This window comes from Hyperolius riggenbachi, chromosome 5, assembly GCF_040937935.1.
Source record: "Hyperolius riggenbachi isolate aHypRig1 chromosome 5, aHypRig1.pri, whole genome shotgun sequence".
Taxonomy (NCBI): Eukaryota; Metazoa; Chordata; class Amphibia; order Anura; family Hyperoliidae; genus Hyperolius; species Hyperolius riggenbachi.
The window spans coordinates 399,104,801-399,127,818 of record NC_090650.1 but is presented as its reverse complement, the minus strand read 5'-3'; the positions used below and the strand labels follow the sequence as shown (position 1 = coordinate 399,127,818).

The following is a 23,018-nucleotide window of genomic DNA, read 5'->3' as shown; positions in this document are numbered from 1 at the left end:
CTTTCCCAGAATTCCCCTACAGTGCAACACCTTCACAGTACTCCCATACAATGTCTCACCTTCCCAGTACTCCCATAGAGTGCCACACCTTCCCAGTACTCCCATACAGTTCTCCACATTCCCAGTACTCCCATACAGTGCCCAACCTTCCCAGTACTGCCTTACAGTGCCCCACCTTCCCAGTACTCCCATACAGTGCCACACCTTCCCAGTACTACCATACAGTGCCACACCTTCCCAATACTCCCATACAGTGCCACACCTTCCCAATACTCCCATACAGTGCCACACCTTCCCAGTACTCCCATACAGTGCCACACCTTCCCAGTACACTCATACAGTGCCACACCTTCCCAGCACTCCCATACAGTGCCACACCTTACCAGTACTCCCATACAGTGCCACACCTTCCCAGTACTCCCATACAGTGCCACACCTTCCCAGTACTCTCATACAGTGCCACCCCTTCCCAGTACTCCCATACAGTGCCACACCTTCCCAGTACTCCCATACAGTGCCACACCTTCCCAGTACTCCCATACAGTGCCACACCTTCCCAGTACTCCCATACAGTGCCACACCTTCCCAGTACTCCCATACAGTGCCACACCTTCCCAGTACACTCATACAGTGCCACACCTTCCCAGCACTCCCATACAGTGCCACACCTTACCAGTACTCCCATACAGTGCCACACCTTCCAAGTGCTTACATACAGTGCCACACCTTCCCAGTACTCTCATACAGTGCCACACCTTCCCAGTACTCTCATACAGTGCCACACCTTCCCAGTACTCTCATACAGTGCCACACCTTCCCAATACTGCCATACAGTGCCACACCTTCCCAGTACTCCCATACAGTGCCACACCTTCCCAGCACTCCTATACAGTGCCACACCTTCCCAGTACTACCATACAGTGCCACACCTTTCCAATACTCCCATACAGTGCCACACCTTCCCAGTACTCCTATACAGTGCCACACCTTTCCAGTACTGCCATACAGTGCCGCACATTCCCAGTACTCCCATACAGTGCCCCACCTTCCCAATACTCCCATACAGTGCCACACCTTCCCAGTACTCCCATACAGTGCCACACCTTCCCAGTACTCCCAAACAGTGCCCCACCTTTCCAATACTCCCATACAGTGCCACACATTCCCAGTACTGCCATACAGTGCTGCACATTCCCAGTACTCCAATACAGTGCCGCACATTCCCAGTACTCCAATACAGCGTCACACCTTCCCAATACTCCCATACAGTGCCACACCTTCCCAATACTGCCATACGGTGCTGCACATTCCCAGTACTCCCATACAGTGCCACACCTTCCCAGTGCTCCCATACAGTGCCACTCCCTCCCAGTACTCCCATAAAGTGCCACACTTTCCCAGTACTCTCATACAGTGCCACACCTTCCCAGTACTCCCATACAGTGCCACACCTTCCCAGTACTCTCATACAGTGCCACGCCTTCCCAGTACTGCCATGCAGTGCCACACCTTCCCAGTACTCCCATAAAGTGCCACACTTTCCCAGTACTCCCATACAGTGCCACACCTTCCCAGTACTCCCATAAAGTGCCACACTTTCCCAGTACTCTCATACAGTGCCACACCTTCCCAGTACTGCCATACAGTGCCGCACATTCCCAGTACTCCCATACAGTGCCCCACCTTCCCAATACTCCCATACAGTGCCACACCTTCCCAGTACTCTCATACAGTGCCACTCCTTCCCAGTACTCCCATAAAGTGCCACACCTTCCCAGTACTCCCATAAAGGGACACACTTTCCCAGTACTCCCATACAGTGCTACACCTTTCCAGTACTCCCATAAAGTCCCACACTTTCCCTGTACTCTCATACAGTGCCCAACCTTCCTAGTACTGCCATACAGTGCCACACCTTCCCAATACTCCCATACAGTGCCACACCTTACCAGTACACCCATACAGTGCCACACCTTCCCAGTACTTCATACAGTGCCACACCTTCCCAGTACTTCATACAGTGCCACACATTCCCAGTACTCTCATACAGTGCCACACCTTTCCAATACTCCCATACAGTGCCACACCTTCCCAGTACTCCTATACAGTGCCACACCTTCCCAGTACTGCCATACAGTGCCGCACATTCCCAGTACTCCCATACAGTGCCCCACCTTCCCAATACTCCCATACAGTGCCACACCTTCCCAGTACTCTCATACAGTGCCACTCCTTCCCAGTACTCCCATAAAGTGCCACACCTTCCCAGTACTCCCATAAAGGGACACACTTTCCCAGTACTCCCATACAGTGCCACACCTTTCCAGTACTCCCATAAAGTCCCACACTTTCCCTGTACTCTCATACAGTGCCCCACCTTCCTAGTACTGCCATACAGTGCCACACCTTCCCAATACTCCCATACAGTGCCACACCTTACCAGTACACCCATACAGTGCCACACCTTCCCAGTACTTCATACAGTGCCACACCTTCCCAGTACTTCATACAGTGCCACACATTCCCAGTACTGCCATACAGTGCCACACCTTTCCAATACTCCCATACAGTGCCACACCTTCCCAGTACTCCTATACAGTGCCACACCTTCCCAGTACTGCCATACAGTGCCGCACATTCCCAGTACTCCCATACAGTGCCCCACCTTCCCAATACTCCCATACAGTGCCACACCTTCCCAGTACTCCCATACAGTGCCACACCTTCCCAGTACTCCCAAACAGTGCCCCACCTTCCCAATACTCCCATACAGTGCCACACATTCCCAGTACTGCCATGCAGTGCTGCACATTCCCAGTACTCCAATACAGTGCCGCACATTCCCAGTACTCCAATACAGCGTCACACCTTCCCAATACTCCCATACAGTGCCACACCTTCCCAATACTGCCATACGGTGCTGCACATTCCCAGTACTCCCATACAGTGCCACACCTTCCCAGTGCTCCCATACAGTGCCACTCCCTCCCAGTACTCCCATAAAGTGCCACACTTTCCCAGTACTCTCATACAGTGCCACACCTTCCCAGTACTCCCATACAGTGCCACACCTTCCCAGTACTCTCATACAGTGCCACGCCTTCCCAGTACTGCCATGCAGTGCCACACCTTCCCAGTACTCCCATAAAGTGCCACACTTTCCCAGTACTCCCATACAGTGCCACACCTTCCCAGTACTCCCATAAAGTGCCACACTTTCCCAGTACTCACATACAGTGCCACACCTTCCCAGTACTCTCATACAGTGCCACACATTCCCAGTACTGCCATACAGTGCCACACTTTCCCAGTACTGCCATACAGTGCCACACCTTCCCAGTACTTTCATACAGTGCCACTCCTTCCCAGTACTCCCATAAAGTGCCACACCTTCCCAGTACTCCCATAAAGGGACACACTTTCCCAGTACTCCCATACAGTGCCACACCTTTCCAGTACTCCCATAAAGTCCCACACTTTCCCTGTACTCTCATACAGTGCCCCACCTTCCTAGTACTGCCATACAGTGCCACACCTTCCCAATACTCCCATACAGTGCCACACCTTACCAGTACACCCATACAGTGCCACACCTTCCCAGTACTTCATACAGTGCCACACCTTCCCAGTACTTCATACAGTGCCACACATTCCCAGTACTCTCATACAGTGCCACACCTTCCCAGTACTCTCATACAGTGCCACACCTTCCCAGTACTCTCATACAGTGCCACACCTTCCCAGTACTCCCATACAGTGCCCGATCTTCCCAGTACTGCCATACAGTGCCCCACCTTCCCAGTACTGCCATACAGTGCCCCACCTTCCCTGTACTCCTATACAGTGCCACACCTTCCCAGTACTTTCATACAGTGCCACGCCTTCTCAGTTCTCCTATACAGAGCCATGCCTTCCCAGTACTCCCATACAGTGCCACACCTTCCCAGTACTCCTATACAGTGCCACACCTTCGAAATACTCCCATACAGTGCCACGTCTTCCCAGTACTACCATACAGTGTCACACCTTCCCAGTACTCCCATACAGTGCCACACCTTTACAGTACTACCATACAGTGCCACACCTTCCCAGTACTCCCATACAGTGCAACACTTTCCCAGTACTTCCATAGAGTGCCACACCTTCCCAGTACTCCCATACAGTGCCACACCTTCCCAGTACTACCATACAGTGTCACACCTTCCCAGTACTCACATACAGTGCCACACCTTTACAGTACTCCCATACAGTGCCACACCTTCCCAGTACTCCCATACAGTGCCACACCTTCCCAGTACTACCATGCAGTGCCACACCTTCCCAGTACTACCATGCAGTGCCACACATTCCCAGTACTCTCATACTTTGCCACACATTCTCAGTACTCTTATACAGTGCCTCACCTTCCCAGTACTCCCATGCAGTGCCACACATTCCCAGTACTCTCATACAGTGCCACGCCTTCCCAGTACTCGCATACAGTGCCACACCTTCCCAGTACTCTCATACAGTGCCACACCTTCCCAGTACTCTCATACAGTGCCACACTTTCCCAGTACTCCCATACAGTGCTACACTTACCCAGTACTCCCATAAAGTGCCACACTTTCCCAGTACTCTCATATAGTGCCACACCTTCCCAGTACTCTCATACAGTGCCACACCTTCCCAGTACTCTCATACAGTGCCACACCTTCCCAGTACTCTCATACAGTGCCACTCCTTCCCACTACTCCCATAAAGTGCCACACTTTCCCAGTACTCTCATACATTGCCACACTTTACCAGTATTCCCATAAAGTGCCACACCATCCCAGTACTCCCATAAAGGGCCACACTTTCCCAGTACTTCCATACAGTGCCACACCTTCCCAGTACTTCCATAAAGTGCCACACTTTCCCAGTACTCTCATACAGTGCCCCACCTTCCCAGTACTGCCATACAGTGCCACACCTTCCCAATACTCCCATACAGTGCCACACCTTCCCAGTACTCCCATACAGTGCCACACCTTCCCAGTACTCCCATACAGTGCCACACCTTCCCAGAACTTCATACAGTGCCACACATTCCTAGTACTCTCATACAGTGCCACACCTCCCCAGTACTCTCATACAGTGCCACACCTTCCCAGTACTCCCATGCAGTGCCCGATCTTCCCAGTACTGCCATACAGTGCCCCACCTTCCCAGTACTGCCATACAGTGCCACACCTTCTCAGTACTACCATACAGTGCCCCGCCTTCTCAGTTCTCCTATACAGAGCCACGCCTTCCCAGTACTCCCATACAGTGCCACACCTTCCCAGTACTCCCATACAGTGCCACACCTTCGAAATACTCCCATACAGTGCCACACCTTCGAAATACTCCCATACAGTGCCACGTCTTCCCAGTACTACCATACAGTGTCACACCTTCCCAGTACTCCCATACAGTGCCCCACCTTCCCAGTACTCCCATACAGTGCCACACCTTCCCAGTACTCCCATACAGTGCCACACTTTCCCAGTACTTCCATAGAGTGCCACACCTTCCCAGTACTCCAATACAGTGCCACACCTTCCCAGTACTACCATACAGTGTCACACCTTCCCAGTACTCACATACAGTGCCACACCTTTACAGTACTCCCATACAGTGCCACACCTTCCCAGTACTCCCATACAGTGCCACACCTTCCCAGTACTACCATGCAGTGCCACACATTCCCATTACTCTCATACTTTGCCACACATTCTCAGTACTCTTATACAGTGCCTCACCTTCCCAGTACTCCCATGCAGTGCCACACATTCCCAGTACTCTCATACAGTGCCACACCTTCCCAGTACTCGCATACAGTGCCACACCTTCCCAGTACTCTCATACAGTGCCACTCCTTCCCAGTACTCCCATACAGTGCCACACCTTCCCAGTACTCCCATACAGTGCCACACCTTCCCAGTACTCCCATACAGTGCCACACCTTCCCAGTACTCCCATACAGTGCCACACCTTCCCAGCACTCCCATACAGTGCCACACCTTCCCAGCACTCCCATACAGTGCCACACCTTCCCAGTACTCCCATACAGTGCCACACCTTCCCAGTACACTCATACAGTGCCACACCTTCCCAGCACTCCCATACAGTGCCACATACTGTTGAGCTGCAGCATGTCCGTGAGAACATTAAATGGAGCAGCCGGGTAAATTATCGGGTGCTGTGCGATCATTCCAAATTGGGAGGGGGGGGGGGGTTTCGGGGGAATTGGGTTGCGCATTCTCACAAGTTTGCCTCAGGCAGCAGAAAGTCTAGAACTGGCCCTGGTGCCTGGATATATGTGTTTTTTTCTGGCCACAGAGAAACAGACATGACTGAATTGCATTTGATATTCATGATTCCAGGTTTCCTCTTATTAAGGAACTTGGCATGGAAGTTGCCCCATTAATATCTGACTTTGTAATTGGCAGAAGATTACAGTAACATTTGCTGGGTGACCTTTGTAAATGATAACACCTGATGATGAAGTGTACCGCCATATGCTCCGCGCACCCAACTGGAGCTCCGACATTAATTGAAAATATTCCAAAGACAACATATCAAATGTTGAAAGTGGTTAATACAGTAGAATCTCATTATAGAAAACTCTGATATAGTAAACCTCTGGATATAGTAAACTCAGTTCTCAGGTCCTAGCAAATGCAACTGTATAAATATACAATGTATGATCAATTCTGATATAGTAAACTTCTGAAATAGTTAACTACTTTTCCTAGCCCCTTGGAGTTTACTATAAAGGAATTTTACTGTTTTTTTTTGTTATTGTAGTTTAAAATATACACTCAGTTTCAACCTCATGCAAGTAACATGTAAAAAAAAACAAAAAAAAAAAACAACATTCAGCAGTTTGGGCAACCCATCAAATCCTCTTCTGCTTCCCAGAATCCCAACATCGTATGCAACGATAAACATCCTCCCTGCAACCATGACAACCACCATCAACAGCCATAACCAGCTTCAACGACAATATCCAGCATCACCCACAATACTCAGCCAAGTCAGCCCCGTTCAAAGTAATTGGCTTCATATAAAAGAGACAAATAAGCAGTGAGATTGGATTAATCTGTAATTATTATTTACGGAACTGGAACCTCTATACACCATTAGCTGTGCAGATAAGTGTCCAACAACATTATACGGAGTGTCCATATATTGTGACAGTTTTTAATACAGTATAAACTGTATATTTACATTATATTGGGTGTCCACATATCCTGAGCTGTATATAGATAGTATATGGCAGGGGTCAGGAACCTTTTTGGGTGAGGGAGCCATAAACGCCACATATTTTCAAATGTGTTTTCCTGAGAGCCATACAATATGTTTCAAACTGGCATGCGCAGCAGAGGGCTCACTTCCCTGTTGCTTTGGTTATGTGTATACAGTTGATCCACCAGGCAAGTGACAGGCAGCCTATTGGGCCAATAAAACTGTGGGGATCTCGTCCTACAAAGTCACTAGACCTGAAAGGACCCAGAGTGGGACAATTAGAGCAGCCATTAGTTTTAGGGGGAGTGAGTAAGTTAGTGGTGCATGCTACCACTACCAGCCGCGAAAGAGGCCCCTCTCCCGCAGACCCCTTGCGCAGCTTGGCCAATCACGGCCAGGCTGCGCTATGAGGTGGATCGGGACTCCCCCTGACGTCACGACGTCAATTACATCGATGACGTCATCGCGATCGTCGGCATGGCGACGGGGGAAGCCCATACAGGATTTCCTATTGGGATTATGCACCGGCGGCAATAGGAGGGGCTGGGCGGACGCCGCGAGGGAGGGGGGAAGCATGTAGCTAGTGCTAGGCTAGCTACATGTTCAGAAAAAGAGAATAGGCAAAAAAAAACTCCCGCGGCCGTGCGCCAAAAGTAATCATAACGCCAGGGAGGTTAAGCTGTGCTGCTTGAGCAGTGTAGCTTAGTAAATCCCTACTGATTTGTCTGTGAGCCAGATGTAGCCATCAAAAGAGCCACATCCGGCTCCCGAGCCATAGGTTCCCTACCCCTGGTATATGGAGTTTCCATACAGTATGAGCTCTATATAGACATATGGAATGCCCACAAAAACAAACACAGGCCTTGTGCACACCAGAGCAGTTGTGGAGCGTTTTTGAAAATGCTTGCAGGGGGAAAACCGCTTGGCTAATGAAAGTGAATAGGATGGTGCACACCAGAGCGGTTCGTTTTTCCACAAACGCTAACTCGGGGGCTGCAGCATTTTTTAGATTTCTGAGACGTTCTGCCTCAATGTTAAAGTATAGGAAAGTGAAAAACCGCTATGAAAAACGCTAGATCAGAGCTGTTTTCCGGGCATTTTTGTTACAGAAGCTGATCAGTAACAGCTTTACTGTAACAATATTTGTAATCTGCTACACAAAAACGCTCCAAAAAACGCTAGGCATGTTTAGAAAACTTCTCTAAACATGGCTAGAATCGCTCTGAAATCTGCTTCAAAAACCTCTAGTGTTTGAGGTTTTTGGTGTGCACTGGGTCAAATATATGAATAATCTCAACTTGCTAATTAACTCACAATGCATCTCTCTCAGGATTTATATTACCTTATTAGGGATAGGCAGGAAAAAATTCCAAACTAATTCAACAGCCAAACTAGCTAATTTTCGCTCGGTCAAAACTCTGCAGAGTTGCAGCCAAATGTTGCAAAAAAACCCATATATGAAATCAACACCGTTGTGGTATTTGTAACCCCGGGTAACCCAAGGGACATGTAAGAAAAATAATATTTTTTTCATACAGCCCTTATAGGTCTTGAGTAAATCGGTATTAGAGTTTAAAGGGGAAAATGCCTTTTACCAGTGCAGTGTCACATTGAATCAGATCCCCCCCCCTCCTTACCAAAAAGGTTGTAAATGATGAGAACACACACTCAGCTGAAAGTGAAAGCGCAGCTTTGAAATTATTTGTTTCGTAAAACTTTCCATCAAGTCCTCTGAAGCAATAAATAAATCTATGTAAAGATAAGGCTTTTTTCATGTTCTTGATACACATTGTTCCGAACTGAACCTTAAAGGGAACCAGAGGCCCCAGAAAGAAGATTTTATACATACCTGGGGCTTCCTCCAGCCCCATACGCACGGATCGTTCCCACGCCGCCCTCCTCCGCTTCCTGTATCCGGCGGTACCGGGTCCCGTAGTTTCAGCCAGTCGGCCAGTCGGCGGCAGCACGTCACAGGGGCTCCCGGCATACCCGTACGCGTGCAGCTGCATACTGCGCAGCCGCACGCGTAAGGGTATGGAGGGAGCCTCTGCTCATGCGGACATTTGGTCGCGTCCGCCGGAAGTGACGGGACCCGGTACCGGCGATCCAGGAAGCGGAGGATGGCGGCGTGGGAACGATGCAGGCTTATGGGGCTGGAAGAAGCCCCAGGTATGTATAAAATCTTTTTTTCTTTTTAGGATTCCGGCGTCTCTGGTTCCCTTTAAACAGCGAAATTATCATTTCTATCATAAAAATTGACCTTTAAAAGAAACTTGAGGTGAGAGACCTATGGAAGCTGCCATATTTATTTTCTCTAACAATACCAGTTGCCAGGCTGTCCGGCTGACTTTTCTGGCCAGTAGGGTCTAAATCGCACACATGAAACAAGCATGCAGCTAATCTTGTCAGATTTGTCATAAACATCTAATCTGCATGCTTGTTCAGGGTCTATGGCTTAAAGTATTAGAGGCAGAGGGTCAGCAGGACAGCCAGGCAATGTGCATTATTTAAAAGGAAACACATATGTCAGCCTCCATATCCCTCTCACCTCGGGTTCACTTTAAATACACAAGTTTCAAAATATGCTGGCTTTCGTATGATCATAAGCTGAGGTTTAGCTGAGGAAAGCTAGTTTAGAACTGGCCTCCAGATGTCACTATCAGCATCTAGCAGAGTAGAAATATTTCTACATTTCCATACTTTGCTGTTATAAACCAGATGTAGCTCAGTAGGGGTGTGACAATGGCTTACCACGGCCACCCTGCCATGTTAAGAACAAACAGTACACTTTTACCTCATGGAAGAACACAGACACCTATTTTAGGGCTGGAACCCACTACAGAGATTTTTTGAGCGTTTAGGGAGTGATTCAAAATGCTAGTGATTTCCCTAAACACTCAGGTAATGTTTTTGAAGTTTTGTACTCAGGTAATGTTAATGGATGGGTCAAATTCCACTGGAGCGATTGTGATAAGCAAAATCGCTATCGCAGGACATGCAGCATTTTGGTAGCGTTAGCATTTGCATTTGCATTTCTGCAATGTAAAGTATATAAATGCTGGCATGATCGCTCATGAATCACTACACATAGCGATTTGTGGGCGATTTTAATTTACTGCAAACTGTAAAGTAAATTATAATAAATTACAAGGACCAATCAGATTTAAAATCACTACACAATCGCTGGCAAAAAGCTTACACCATTTAAAATGGCTACCAAAATTGCCAGAAAACGCTCAAGAAATCGCTTACAAAACGCTCAATAAAAACGCTAGTGATTGCGATAACGATTTCTAGGGGGTTCCTGGCTTTAGGCTGTTCTGTGGAACCACATGTTTCAGCAAGCCCTTGATGGGTGTGAGCAAATTCATAATTTCAGTAATAATCTGCTGTATTTCTGTTGTACCACATTCTCCAACTGAAATATGAACCCAATAAGAGTATCTGCAATTTGGTTGTGTCCAAAGATCATCGGAAAATTCAGGCACAAATCTTTCAACCTTCCTTCTCTTTGTTCTGGTCCAATAATTAAACAGGTCCCAAGCTAGAGGCTGGCTGAACCCTAAAGAAAGAGCAAACAGAACTTTGTTCTCCAACTCTCAACATGTGTCGTCTTGTTACTGTAGGTTACTGAGAGTCTCTTAGGCCTCTTTTCCACTGACAGCTGAACTGCTCGTTTGTCCAGCAGTTCAGCCACTTGACTGCCAGCCACAAGCGCCGTTCGGCTGCAATTACAAGCAGTTGAATGGCAGCGTTCAGTAACACAACATGTGTCATGTTTTCCAAAAAATATGCCTCATGTGGCGTCTGAGCATGTGTTTCTGCTTAGAAGCACCTGGTATCAGATACCTGTCTACGTGTGGGCAAGAATCTGCAGATTGGTTATGGTAATTCCCGCTCACAGCCTGCTTCCAGCATGAGGTGGCAAGGATGGTCATCACACTATAGACCAAGCAGCAGAAGAGACTGCCCCACCCAACACACACACATTGCATGTGTAATTATTTTAGAAAATATTTTTGCATCGTTTTTATTTCAGAAATCCTAATGCTGGGTACACACTATGAGATTTTCTGGTCGATTTACTGTCAGATCGACTATTTCCAACATGTTCGATTTGCTTTTCGATCGTTTTCCGAGCATTTTCCGATCGATTTCCGTGCACTTTAATAGGAAATCGATCGGAAAATGCTCGGAAAACGATCGAAAAGCAAATCGAACATGTTGGAAATAATCGTTCTGACAGTAAATCGACCAGAAAATCTCATAGTGTGTACCCAGCATAAGTTAAAGCTGGCCACTAATGGTCCAATTTCTAGCGAAAAATCGTTCGAGCGATCAGAAATTCTGATCGGACAAAAAATCGTTCACTACACCATCAACTAACCAATCATTGCTTCCTATCTATCACGACCACCAAGAAAATCCAAATTTTCATTCGCCGAAAATTCATTCGGGCGACATTTTTTCACTCGTTCATAATCGATTGTGTCCACCAATGGAGATTATTTACAACCAATCCGATCAGAATTTCTGATCGCTCGAACGATTTTTCGCTAGAAATTGGACAGTTAGTGGCCAGCTTAACCCATTCGCGTTCCGTCTTTTTCACGTGAGAAATGTTCACCTCCCATTCATTAGCCTATAACTTTATCACTACTTATCACAATGAACTGATCTATATCTTGTTTTTTCCGCCACCAATTAGGCTTTCTTTGGGGGGTACATTTTGCTAAGAGCCACTTTACTGTAAATGCATTTTAACAGGAAGAATAAGAAAAAATGGAAAAATTCATTATTTCTCAGTTTTCAGCCATTATAGTTTTAAAATAATACATGCCTCCATAATTAAAACTCATGTATTGTATTTGCCCATATGTCCCGGTTATTACACCATTAAAATTATGTCCTTATCACAATGTATGGCGACAATATTTTATTTGGAAATAAAGGTGCATTTTTTCCATTTTGCATCTATCACTATTAACAAGTTTAAAATAAAAAAAATATAGAAATATTTCATCTTTACATTGATATTTAAAAAGTTTAGACCCTTAGGTAAATATTTACATGGTTTTTTTTTGGTTTTTTTATCGCAATGGGTTTTTTTTTATAGTAAACATTTTATTTGGGTAGTTTTGGGAGGGTGGGAGGTAAACAATACATTTATAATGTAAATGTGTGTTAATTTTTTTTTTTTTTTACTTTCAGTTGTAGTATTACTTTTTGGCCACAAGATGGCGGCCATGAGTTTGTTTACATGACGTCACTCTAAGCGTAACACACGCTTAGAGTGACGCATCGGGGAGGGAACAGCCAGAAAAAGCACAGCTTCCGAGAGAAGCTGTCGCTTTTTCAACGGGGGAGAGGAATCAGTGATCGGGCACCATAGCCGCGCGCGATCGGCCGCGGGAGCACGCGGTAGCGCGCATGGTTCCTGGACGTAGTTTCTACGTCCAGGAACCAAAATAGGTTATGATTTAGTGGAGAATTTGATCATAGAGCACAGAAACAGGAAGTACAACCCATAGCCTTTTTTGAAAATGTAACAATGTAACAAATGCAACAATCCTTACCAGGTCAGCTATAGACCTGAGAGATAGCCTGCAGCACATATCCTTATACTGTTGCTATGGGCCATACCTGATACCTCCCAACTTTTTGAGATGAGAAAGAGGGAAACTTTGAGACACGCCCCTGACACACCTCTAATCACATCTTCACCACACCCCTCGCCACACATACCACTAAAAATTCATAAGCAAAAGATGTCATTTTAGAATTCAAACCACACTTGTCCATTCTATCATCCCTAGTTTTTTCTTCATAGTAACATTTGGAATTAAGAAATATATTAATTAAAGGATGGGAATAATGTTTGGAGCCAATTAAACACATTTTTCAGCTGAAAAACACATATATTTACATACATCTATACATCAGTCCTGAAAGAGGGACAAATGAGGAAGAAAGAGGGACAGAGGCACTGGGTTCCCAAAGAGGGACTGTCACTCCAAAAGATGGACAGTTTACAACAAGGATGTTTCCTGTGATTACTCACCGATGGTGTAGCATCTTTTGAGGTCGCCCCTCCTGGGGTGGCGTCGCTGAGTGTTTGCAACGTTGTGCTCCTCTTCGCTTTTGGCAGCAGGGGGTGCTCTGCTTGCTTGTGGTGGTGACGGATCTCCCAGGGGGTTGTATGATGGAGAACTGATGTCCACAGACTGAGACTTCTTCTTCAGCCTAAACCAGGAAGGTGCAGATTAACTCTGTTAATTATTAGGGAACCACAGCAAAACACATGGCAAGACAAGTTAATGATAGATATTCTAGTAAACATGGAGACTTCTGTCCTGCCCAGAAATACAGTATGTTCAGTCTGCACACAACTCACAAGAGCATAGGTGTCTCGTTGGTTTCTTATGGAAGTTTTTAGCATGTTTTGGTAGTGCGATACCTCATTTCTGCCTAGCTATACTAGAAAGTTCCTTCTCCTCTGATTCTGATTCCAGTCACAACCATTTGGTATACAAGTTTTATTAATGGATTCCTAGGAGATTAGGTCATAAGAGATTTAGGTCTTGATGATATACAGTAGTATGTCTGCTAAGGGCCATTTTAAGTCAAAGGCATTCCAGGCCTTCGTCAGGAGCGCAATTGGCTCTCGGGGGCGCTGCAGGAATGCTCACTATGCCTACAGTCTGCTCCCAGGAAGTGAAAAAGCTGACAGGAAAAAACTAAACTAGAGGAGAAAGGAAAAAAACGAGGCGCTCAAAAATATATAAACTGATTAAAGAGACACTGAAGCGAAAAAAAATTTATGATATTATGATTTGTATGTGTAGTACAGCTAAGAAATAAAACATTAAGATCAGATACATCAGTCTAATTATTTCCAGTACAGGAAGAGTTGAGAAACTCCAGTTGTTATCTCTATGCAAACAAGCCATTAAGCTCTCCGACTAAGTTAGTCGTGGAGAGGGCTGTTATCTGACTTTTATTATCTCAATTGTAAGTGAACTGTTTACTTTTTCTCTGCTAGAAGAGAGGTCATTACTTCACAGACTGCTCTGAAAGACTCATTTTGAATGCTGAGTGTTGTGTAATCTGCACATATTATAGAATGATGCAGAAAATGTTAGAAAAAACATTATATACCTGAAAATAAAAGTATGAGACAATTTTCTTTGCTGCTAATCTTCTAGTAATTATTCATAGTACACAACCAATTCACTATATCATATTTTTTTTTCGCTTCAGTGTCTCTTTAAAAGAGGCTTTATTCAATAATGCATACAACCGATGTAGCTAAAATCAATTTACTGAGCATAAACAGATGAGACGTTTTCAGCGATCCACCTGCCAGATCATCTCAGCCAAGGGCAACCCAAGGACACTGTTCTCCTTCTCACCTCACCCTCTCCCTATCGCGATGTGCCATTGGCTCTCAGCCCCACCCCATAGCAACTGAACATATCATACCTCCCAACTTTTTGAGATGAGAAAAAGGGACACTTAAGCCACGCCCCTGCCACACCCTGGTCACCCCCTCACCACGCCTCTAGTCACGCATACCATAAAGCTTTCATAAGAAACATATGTTGTTTTATAATTCAAACCACACTGTTCCTTTCTATCTTGGTTCATTTTCCTTCATAGTAACATTTTAAAATTAGTAATATATCAATTTAAAGGTTGGGAATAAAGTTTAGAGTCAAACACATTTTTAGTATAGAAATATAAATATTTATATAGAAAGAGGGACAAAGTCATGAAAGAGGGACAAATGAGGGTGAAAGAGGGACAGAGGGACAGGGCTCCCAAAAAGGGACCGTCCCTCCGAAAAAGGGACAGTTGGGAGCTATGAACATATTACTGCCAGAGGTGTAGCAATAGGGGATGCAGAGGTTGTGGCTGCACCGGGGCCCCTGGATCATAGGGGCCCACTAGCGGCAGGGCCGGCGCTACCATAGAGGCAAAGGAGGCAGCTGCCCCAGGGCCCAGAGCTTGTCGGGGCCCCCAGTGGCTACAAGAGGAAAAAAATTCAAATCGGCCTTATAGTTTTTGAGAAAATCGATTTTAAAGTTTCAAAGGAAAAAAAATACACATTTAAAAACCTGCCGACTTTAACCAGTTCCCATCCTGCATACAGTATAATCACGTCATCTGAAGTGGCTCCTGAAAGCCACATGACGTGAAAATAAGTTACTGCAAATTTATGAGCACAGGGTGTGTGCTAGCACGCACCTGGGCTCATCAACCTCTATAATCCATCCTGCACTAAATAAGGATCCCCTTCCTGGGGTCTGATCCTACCACCCCCCGCCCGATCCCCTGTAGTAAGCCCTCTTCCCCCATGCAGCGATCGGGCAGCAGGCAAATTAGCAGCATGTAAACAACATACCTCACCTCGTTCCAGCGCGATCAGCCTCCCTTCCGTGCATCACCGCTGCCTGTCTCTTAATGCCGAACGGACCGAGTCCCGGCTTGATGACGTCATCAAGCCGGGACTCGATCCGTTCGGCATTAAGACACAGGCAGCGGTGATGCACGGAAGGGAGGCTGATCGCGCTGGAACGAGGTGAGGTATGTTGTTTACATGCTGCTAATTTGCCTGCTGCCTGATCGCTGCAAGGGGGAAGAGGGCTTCTGCCCGATCGCTGCATGGGGGGGGGGGGGGGGTTGTTTGAGTAAGTCCATATAGCTAGGGGCACATCTACCATTAATGGGGGGAGGGGGGCATAGAGACACACCTGGCTATCTATGGGGCATAGAGGCATACCTGGCTAGCTATGGGGGGGGGGAGCAAAGGGGCACTCCTGGCTATCTATGTGGAGGGGGGAGGGGGGGAATAAATCTGCACACCAGGCTGTCCATGGCAGGGTCAATCTATGTGTTGATACTGGGGGGGGGGAGCTAATAAGGGTAATAAGGGGCACATCTGGCTATACTGGGGGCAAAAAAGGGCACACCTGGCAATCCATGGAGAAGTGTGGGAATAGAGGGGTACATCTGGCTATCTGTTGGGAGGGAAGAAGCAAGGGGCACACCTGGCTATCAATGGGGGTGGGAGGACAAATAGGTGAATCTGGCTAATAAAGGGGCACATCTGGGCCTTTTATATGGGGAGGGGCTTATAAATGGCACATCTGGCTGTTTATACCGGGAGGGGGCGATAAAGGGGCACACTTGGCTATCTATGGGGGGGCAGAGGTAATAAAGTAGCACACCTAGTTATCTATGGGTGGGGGGGTATGGCGGAGGGGAATAAAGGGGCACATCTGGTTAACTACGGGGTGGAAGCAGGGGCGTAGCTAGAAATGACTGGGCCCCATAGCAAAAAAAATTATGGCCCCCCCCAACGACCTTCCAACCCCATGGACCTCGGACCTCCCACCCAAACATTTTGTGGGGAAATCTGATTTCCCCACAAAGTGCAACCAGATTGTCGGCAGATTTCCCTACAATATGCAACCAGATTCTCTGCAGATTTCCCTACAATATGCAACCATATTGTCGGCAGATTTCCCAACAAAATGCAACCAGATTGTCGGCAGATTTCCCCACAATATGCAACCAGATTGTCGGCAGATTTCCCCACAAAATGCAACCAGATTGTCGGCAGATTTCCCCACAAAATGCAACCAGATTTTTGGCAGATTTCCCTACAATATGCAACCAGATTGTAGGCAGATTTCCCTACAATATGCAACCAGATTGTCGGCAGATTTCCCAACAAAATGCAACCAGATTGGCGGCAGATTTCCCCACAAAATGCAACCAGATTGTCGCCAAATTTCCCCACAAAATGCAATCAGATTGTCGCCAGATTTCCCCACAAAATGCAATCAGATTGTCGCCAGATTTCCCCACAAAATACAGTATATGTAGTTAGGTCTATAGTGGGCTAACATTAATTACCTGGAGGGAGGGTGGTTGGGCAGGCTGGTACACTATTTGCGGTGCAGGCGGCACTGCACTGGGTAGGCAGTTAGATAGCTGGGTGGGAGGGTAGGCAGATAGGTAGACCGGTGGGCAGTTAGGTAGCCGGGTGGGGAGTTAGGTAGCCGGGTGGCAGGGTGGGCAGTTAGGTAGCTGGGTGGGCAGGTAGGTAGCCAGGTGGGAGGGTGGGCAGTTAGGTAGCCAGGTGGGAGGGTGGGCAGTTAGGTAGTGGGCAGCTAGGTTGCCGGGTGGGAGAGTGGGCAGTTAGGTAGCCGGGTGGGCAATTAGGTAAACAGGTGGGAGGGTGGGCAATTAGGTAGCCGGGTGGGAGAGTGGCCAGTTAGGTAGCCGGGTGGGAGGGTGGCCAGTTAGGTAGTGGGCAGTTAGGTAGCCGAGAGGGTGGGCAGTAATTAGCCGGGTGGGAGGGCGGGCAGTTAGGTAGTGGGCTGTTAGGTAGCCGGGTGGGAGAGTGGGCTGTTAGGTAGCCGGGTGGGAGAGTGGGCTGTTAGGTAGCCGGGTGGGAGAGTGGGCTGTTAGGTAGCCGGGTGGGAGGGTGGGCTGTTAGGTAGCCGGGTGGGAGGGTGGGCTGTTAGGTAGTGGGCAGTTAGGTAGTGGGCTGTTAGCTAGCCGGGTGGGAGGGTGGCCAGTTAGGTAGTGGGTAATTAGGTAGCCGGGTGGGAGGGTGTTCAGTTAGGTAGTGGGCAGTTAGGTAGCCGGGTGGGAGAGTGGGCAGTTAGGTAGCCGGGTGGGAGGGTGGGCAGTTAGGTAGCCGGGTGGGCAGTTAGGTAGTGGGCTGTTAGGTAGCCGGGTGGGAGGGTGGCCAGTTAGGTAGTAGGCAGTTAGGTAGCCGGGTGGGAGGGTGTTCAGTTAGGTAGTGGGCAGTTAGGTAGCCGGGTGGGTAGTTAGGTAGCCGGGTGGGCAGTTAGGTAGCGGGCAGTTAGGTAGCCGGGTGGGAGGGTGGCCAGTTAGGTAGTGGGTAGTTAGGTAGCCGGGTGGGAGGGTGTTCAGTTAGGTAGTGGGCAGTTAGGTAGCCGGGTGGGCAGTTAGGTAGCCGGGTGGGCAGTTAGGTAGTGGGCAGTTAGGTAGCCGGGTGGGAGGGTGGCCAGTTAGGTAGTGGGTAGTTAGGTAGCCGGGTGGGAGGGTGTTCAGTTAGGTAGTGGGCAGTTAGGTAGCCGGGTGGGAGAGTGGGCAGTTAGGTAGCCGGGTGGGAGGGTGGGCAGTTAGGTAGCCGGGTGGGCAGTTAGGTAGTGGGCTGTTAGGTAGCCGGGTGGGAGGGTGGCCAGTTAGGTAGTGGGCAGTTAGGTAGCCGGGTGGGCAGTTAGGTAGTGGGCTGTTAGGTAGCCGGGTGGGAGGGTGTTCAGTTAGGTAGTGGGCAGTTAGGTAGCCGGGTGGGCAGTTAGGTAGCCGGGTGGGCAGTGAGGTAGTGGGCAGTTAGGTAGCCGGGTGGGAGGGTGTTCAGTTAGGTAGTGGGCAGTTAGGTAGCCGGGTGGGAGAGTGGGCAGTTAGGTAGCCGGGTGGGAGGGTGGGCAGTTAGGTAGCCGGGTGGGAGGGTGGGCAGTTAGGTAGTGGGCTGTTAGGTAGCCGGGTGGGAGGGTGTTCAGTTAGGTAGTGGGCAGTTAGGTAGCCGGGTGGGAGAGTGGGCAGTTAGGTAGCCGGGTGGGAGGGTGGGCAGTTAGGTAGCCGGGTGGGAGGGTGGGCAGTTAGGTAGTGGGCTGTTAGGTAGCCGGGTGGGAGGGTGGCCAGTTAGGTAGTGGGCAGTTAGGTAGCCGGGTGGGCAGTTAGGTAGTGGGCTGTTAGGTAGCCGGGTGGGAGGGTGTTCAGTTAGGTAGTGGGCAGTTAGGTAGCCGGGTGGGCAGTGAGGTAGTGGGCAGTTAGGTAGCCGGGTGGGAGGGTGGCCAGTTAGGTAGTGGGCAGTTAGGTAGCCGGGTGGGAGGGTGTTCAGTTAGGTAGTGGGCAGTTAGGTAGCCGGGTGGGCAGTTAGGTAGCCGGGTGGGCAGTGAGGTAGTGGGCAGTTAGGTAGCCGGGTGGGAGAGTGGGCAGTTAGGTAGCCGGGTGGGAGGGTGGGCAGTTAGGTAGCCGGGTGGGAGGGTGGGCAGTTAGGTAGCCGGGTGGGCAGTTAGGTAGTGGGCTGTTAGGTAGCCGGGTGGGAGGGTGGCCAGTTAGGTAGTGGGCAGTTAGGTAGCCGGGTGGGAGGGTGTTCAGTTAGGTAGTGGGCAGTTAGGTAGCCGGGTGGGCAGTTAGGTAGCCGGGTGGGCAGTTAGGTAGTGGGCAGTTAGGTAGCCGGGTGGGAGGGTGGCCAGTTAGGTAGTGGGCAGTTAGGTAGCCGGGTGGGAGGGTGTTCAGTTAGGTAGTGGGCAGTTAGGTAGCCGGGTGGGCAGTTAGGTAGCCGGGTGGGCAGTGAGGTAGTGGGCAGTTAGGTAGCCGGGTGGGAGGGGAGGTAGCCGAGTAGTTAGTGGGGTAGGGGCCCGACCCTTATCCCCTCCGCCTCACCTGGGGTCCCCCCTCCTTCCATCAGCGGCGAGAGAGCGGCCGGCATATACAGGAAGCTCCGGCAGGGTAATCAGCCTCTAGAGGTTCAGCTGCCTCCAGGCTACGGTGTCCCCACTGTATTGCTGCTCGCAATAAACCAGGAAGTGGTGCGAGCAGCAATACAGTGGGGACACCGTAGCCCGGAGGCAGCTGAACCTCTAGTGGCTGATTACACCCGCTGGAGCTCTCTGTATATGCCGGCCGCTCTCTCGCCGCTGATTAAAGGAGGGGGGACCCCAGGTGAGGCGGAGGGGGGGGCGCCAAGGTGAGGGAGGGGGGGCCCCGCCCGACCAGACGGCCAGCGGGAAAAAAAAACAAAAAAGTCCTCTCAGGCAGCTGCGGGCCCCCTGTGACGTAGCGCTGCCGCGGGGCCCCGTAGCAGCGCTATGGCTGCTATCCCCAATGCTACGCCACTGGGTGGAAGCTAATAAATACGTTTAGCTTTTTGAATATGTATGCCATGAGGGTAAATTACTGTTATTTTGTCAAATACGGCTTGTAATTACTGATAAAGTATAATGCAAAAAAATGGAAAAAATACACTTTTATTTACAAATAATATATTGTCGCCATACATTGTACTAGGAACATAATTTGAATGTTGAAATAAACAGGACACATGGGCAAATACAATGCGCAGGTTTTATCTATGGTAACACTTTTTATTTTCAAACTGTAAGGTCTGAAAACTGAAAAATAACGACTTTTTTCATTTTTTTTCTCATTATTCCCTTTACAATGCATACAAAATAAATAATTCTTAGCAAAAAGTACCACCTAAAGAAAGCCTAATTGGTGGCCAAAAAAACAAGGTATAGATCATTTATGTGTGATAAGTATTGATAAAGTTATTGACTTATGAATGGGAGGAGTGTGATATATAGAAAACTGCTCAGGATTTTTAGGGGGAAAACACCAGGGACGCGAAGTGGTTAATGGTTAATAGCAAATCCACTTTAAATGCTAGAAACCCTAAATTTGCAGGATATGTTAAGGAGATCATTAGGAATAAGAGGAAAAAACAATTTTTCAAAAAGACCTTATAGTTTTTGAGAAAATCGAATTTAAAGTTTCAAAGGAAAAAAGTATACTATTAAATGCGGTAAATGTCATTTTTAGTAGCAAACCTAACGGTAGTGTAATTTTACATGTATCAAACGAAAGCGCAATAAATTTCCTGACGGGGTTTCCAGGGGGTCTATACGCAGCCGCAGCGCTTTGGCCAGGGATCGCTATACAGCCGCAATATGGCTGCATGAAGATCCCTGGCATTTTTTCCTAATTTCCCAATTTTTTTTATGTTTAGAGTGTGTGAATTTTTTTTTTTTTAAATTATGTGGGGTCCCCCCTCCTGAAACTTTTTAACCCCTTGTCCCCCATGCAGGCTGGGATAGCCAGAATGTGGAGCTCCGACCGATTGGGACTTCACACCCTGACTATACCAGCTGCAAAAAAGGTCCCCTAATGCCGATTTTTGTTCCGGGGTATATGTTGGGGGGGGGGGGGGCCCAGGTTTATTTTGCCCTGGGGCCCCATTGTTGCTTAAACCGGCCCTGACTAGGGGCCCTCCTTCATCCATCTTCCTTCACAAAAGTATTTTATTGAAAGCAATAAGTGTACAGTACAGAGAATAAGGGAGTGCATAAACATCTGCGTAATTGCACTAGTACACGCAAAGAAAACATTCACAATTTATCAGTAAAGTGCATAATGAAACAATAGAACATGAATGCCAAAACAGTGACTAACAATTTGGCTGAACCTCTATGTCAGTGGGCTCTGACGTATGTCATAAATTTTAGCCTAGTTGTGCTTACTGCCTCGCTAGGTGGCAGTGTCTGTACGGTGCTAAATTACAGGTGAGTGCCAGCAGCTCTAAGGCCTCTGTCGCCGGCACCCATCATGGTGTCCACAGGTTGGACTGTAAATGGATAAGCTACATGGAGGCCCACCAAGCAGCGGTGGGCAGTTAGGTATATGATTTAGCTGTGGAGACCAGAACAACTAGGTCACATATGCTCCTAGGAGGGGGGGAAGAAACAGCAAGTAGTTTTTCCGACCCCTAGAAGGTCAGGGCAGGCGTCTGCGCCTGGTCCAGAGAGAAGAGGCTCAAGAGACTGAGGAAGAGAAGAAGGGCGAAGGACAGTGGCAGAAGCAGAGAAAAAGAAGAGGAGTAGAAGAAGGCGGGGGGGGGGGGGGGGGAGGGGGGAGCAACCATCCCTGGCTACATCAGATGCCAACCCTCCCCTAAATTAGCAGGAGAGATGTGGAGAGTCCCTGGTGGTATTGATTAATATAAGGGAGCCAGGTTTTTTCAAAGCTGGGGAGGGAGTCTTCAAGGATAGCCTTCATCTTGTCAAAACATAATGCGTTGCTCAAGTTAGTTCTGAATTGGGCTATTGGCAGGGTTGAGGATTTCCATGAGCTAGCTATGACCCGTTTACCCGCCAGGCAAATATGCATGAGTAATCTGTATTGGTGTTTAGTTATTGCTGGAGGACGCATGCCCAAGAGAACAATTTCAGGGAGCTTGGGGATCCTGACTGTAATAGTAGAGTAGATGACCTGGTAAATTCTAATCCAGAACCTCCGGACTCTAGGGCATGTCCACCATACATGTAAGAAGGTGCCCCTCTGGCCACAGCCACGAAAGCATAATCCGCTGCATTTTGAATCGAATTTAGAAATGCGGTGTGGGGTGAGATACCACCTTAGGAGCACCTTATATTGGGTTTCTACAAGTGAGGCGCTTATCGAGCATTGTGGGGTATTTGACCATACAGTAAGCAAATCCTCGCTCTCAAGCGTGGTGTCTAAATCATGTTCCCATTTTGTAATATAGGGTGGTTTTGGGAGACCAGGGGGAGAGACGATATTCCTATATAATGAGGATATTAAGCCCGGGGAGCCTGGGTCAGAGGCACAGATGTGTTCAAACCCCGTGCGCGTCCGGAGTGAGCTATGACCCTTGATTAGTGAGGAAAAGAAATGTTTTATTTGCAAGTAGCGGAAGGATTCTGACTCTGGCAACTGATATTTTTCTTTTAGGAATGTAAAAGATTTGATTGCGGTGTCGGTGGTCAGGTCGTATAGGGATGTTAGGTGTTTATGTTGCCACCAATGAAATGCTGAGGGGTTTTCGATACCCGGGGTGAAACTAGGGTGACCTAGGAAAGAGGTGAGGGGGAGGTGTGCTGATACTAGGCTGCCTCTATGCTTAGTCGCGTCCCATATTCTGAGAGAGTGTTTAATGATTGGGTTATTGATAATCCCCCGTTGCTTGGGAGATAACC

The 23,018-nt window shown here is 48.2% G+C and overlaps 1 protein-coding gene and 1 long non-coding RNA gene across 4 annotated transcripts in view; one reads left to right on the top strand and one right to left on the bottom strand.

Annotated features, from left to right (window-relative positions):
- Positions 1–23,018, bottom strand: part of OXR1 (oxidation resistance 1) — a 546,053-nt gene that overhangs the window by 224,592 nt on the left and 298,443 nt on the right. For all 3 annotated transcript variants that reach the window (XM_068237908.1, XM_068237907.1, XM_068237910.1), the window contains exon 3: positions 13,316–13,497. In XM_068237908.1, the coding sequence (XP_068094009.1) occupies positions 13,316–13,497 (182 nt within the window). The remainder of the gene's footprint in view (positions 1–13,315; positions 13,498–23,018) is intronic.
- The window catches only part of LOC137519132 (uncharacterized), a 32,748-nt gene continuing 16,724 nt past the window's right edge, over positions 6,995–23,018 (top strand). The window contains exon 1 of the long non-coding RNA XR_011020968.1: positions 6,995–7,058. This is a non-coding gene — a long non-coding RNA (uncharacterized lncRNA). The remainder of the gene's footprint in view (positions 7,059–23,018) is intronic.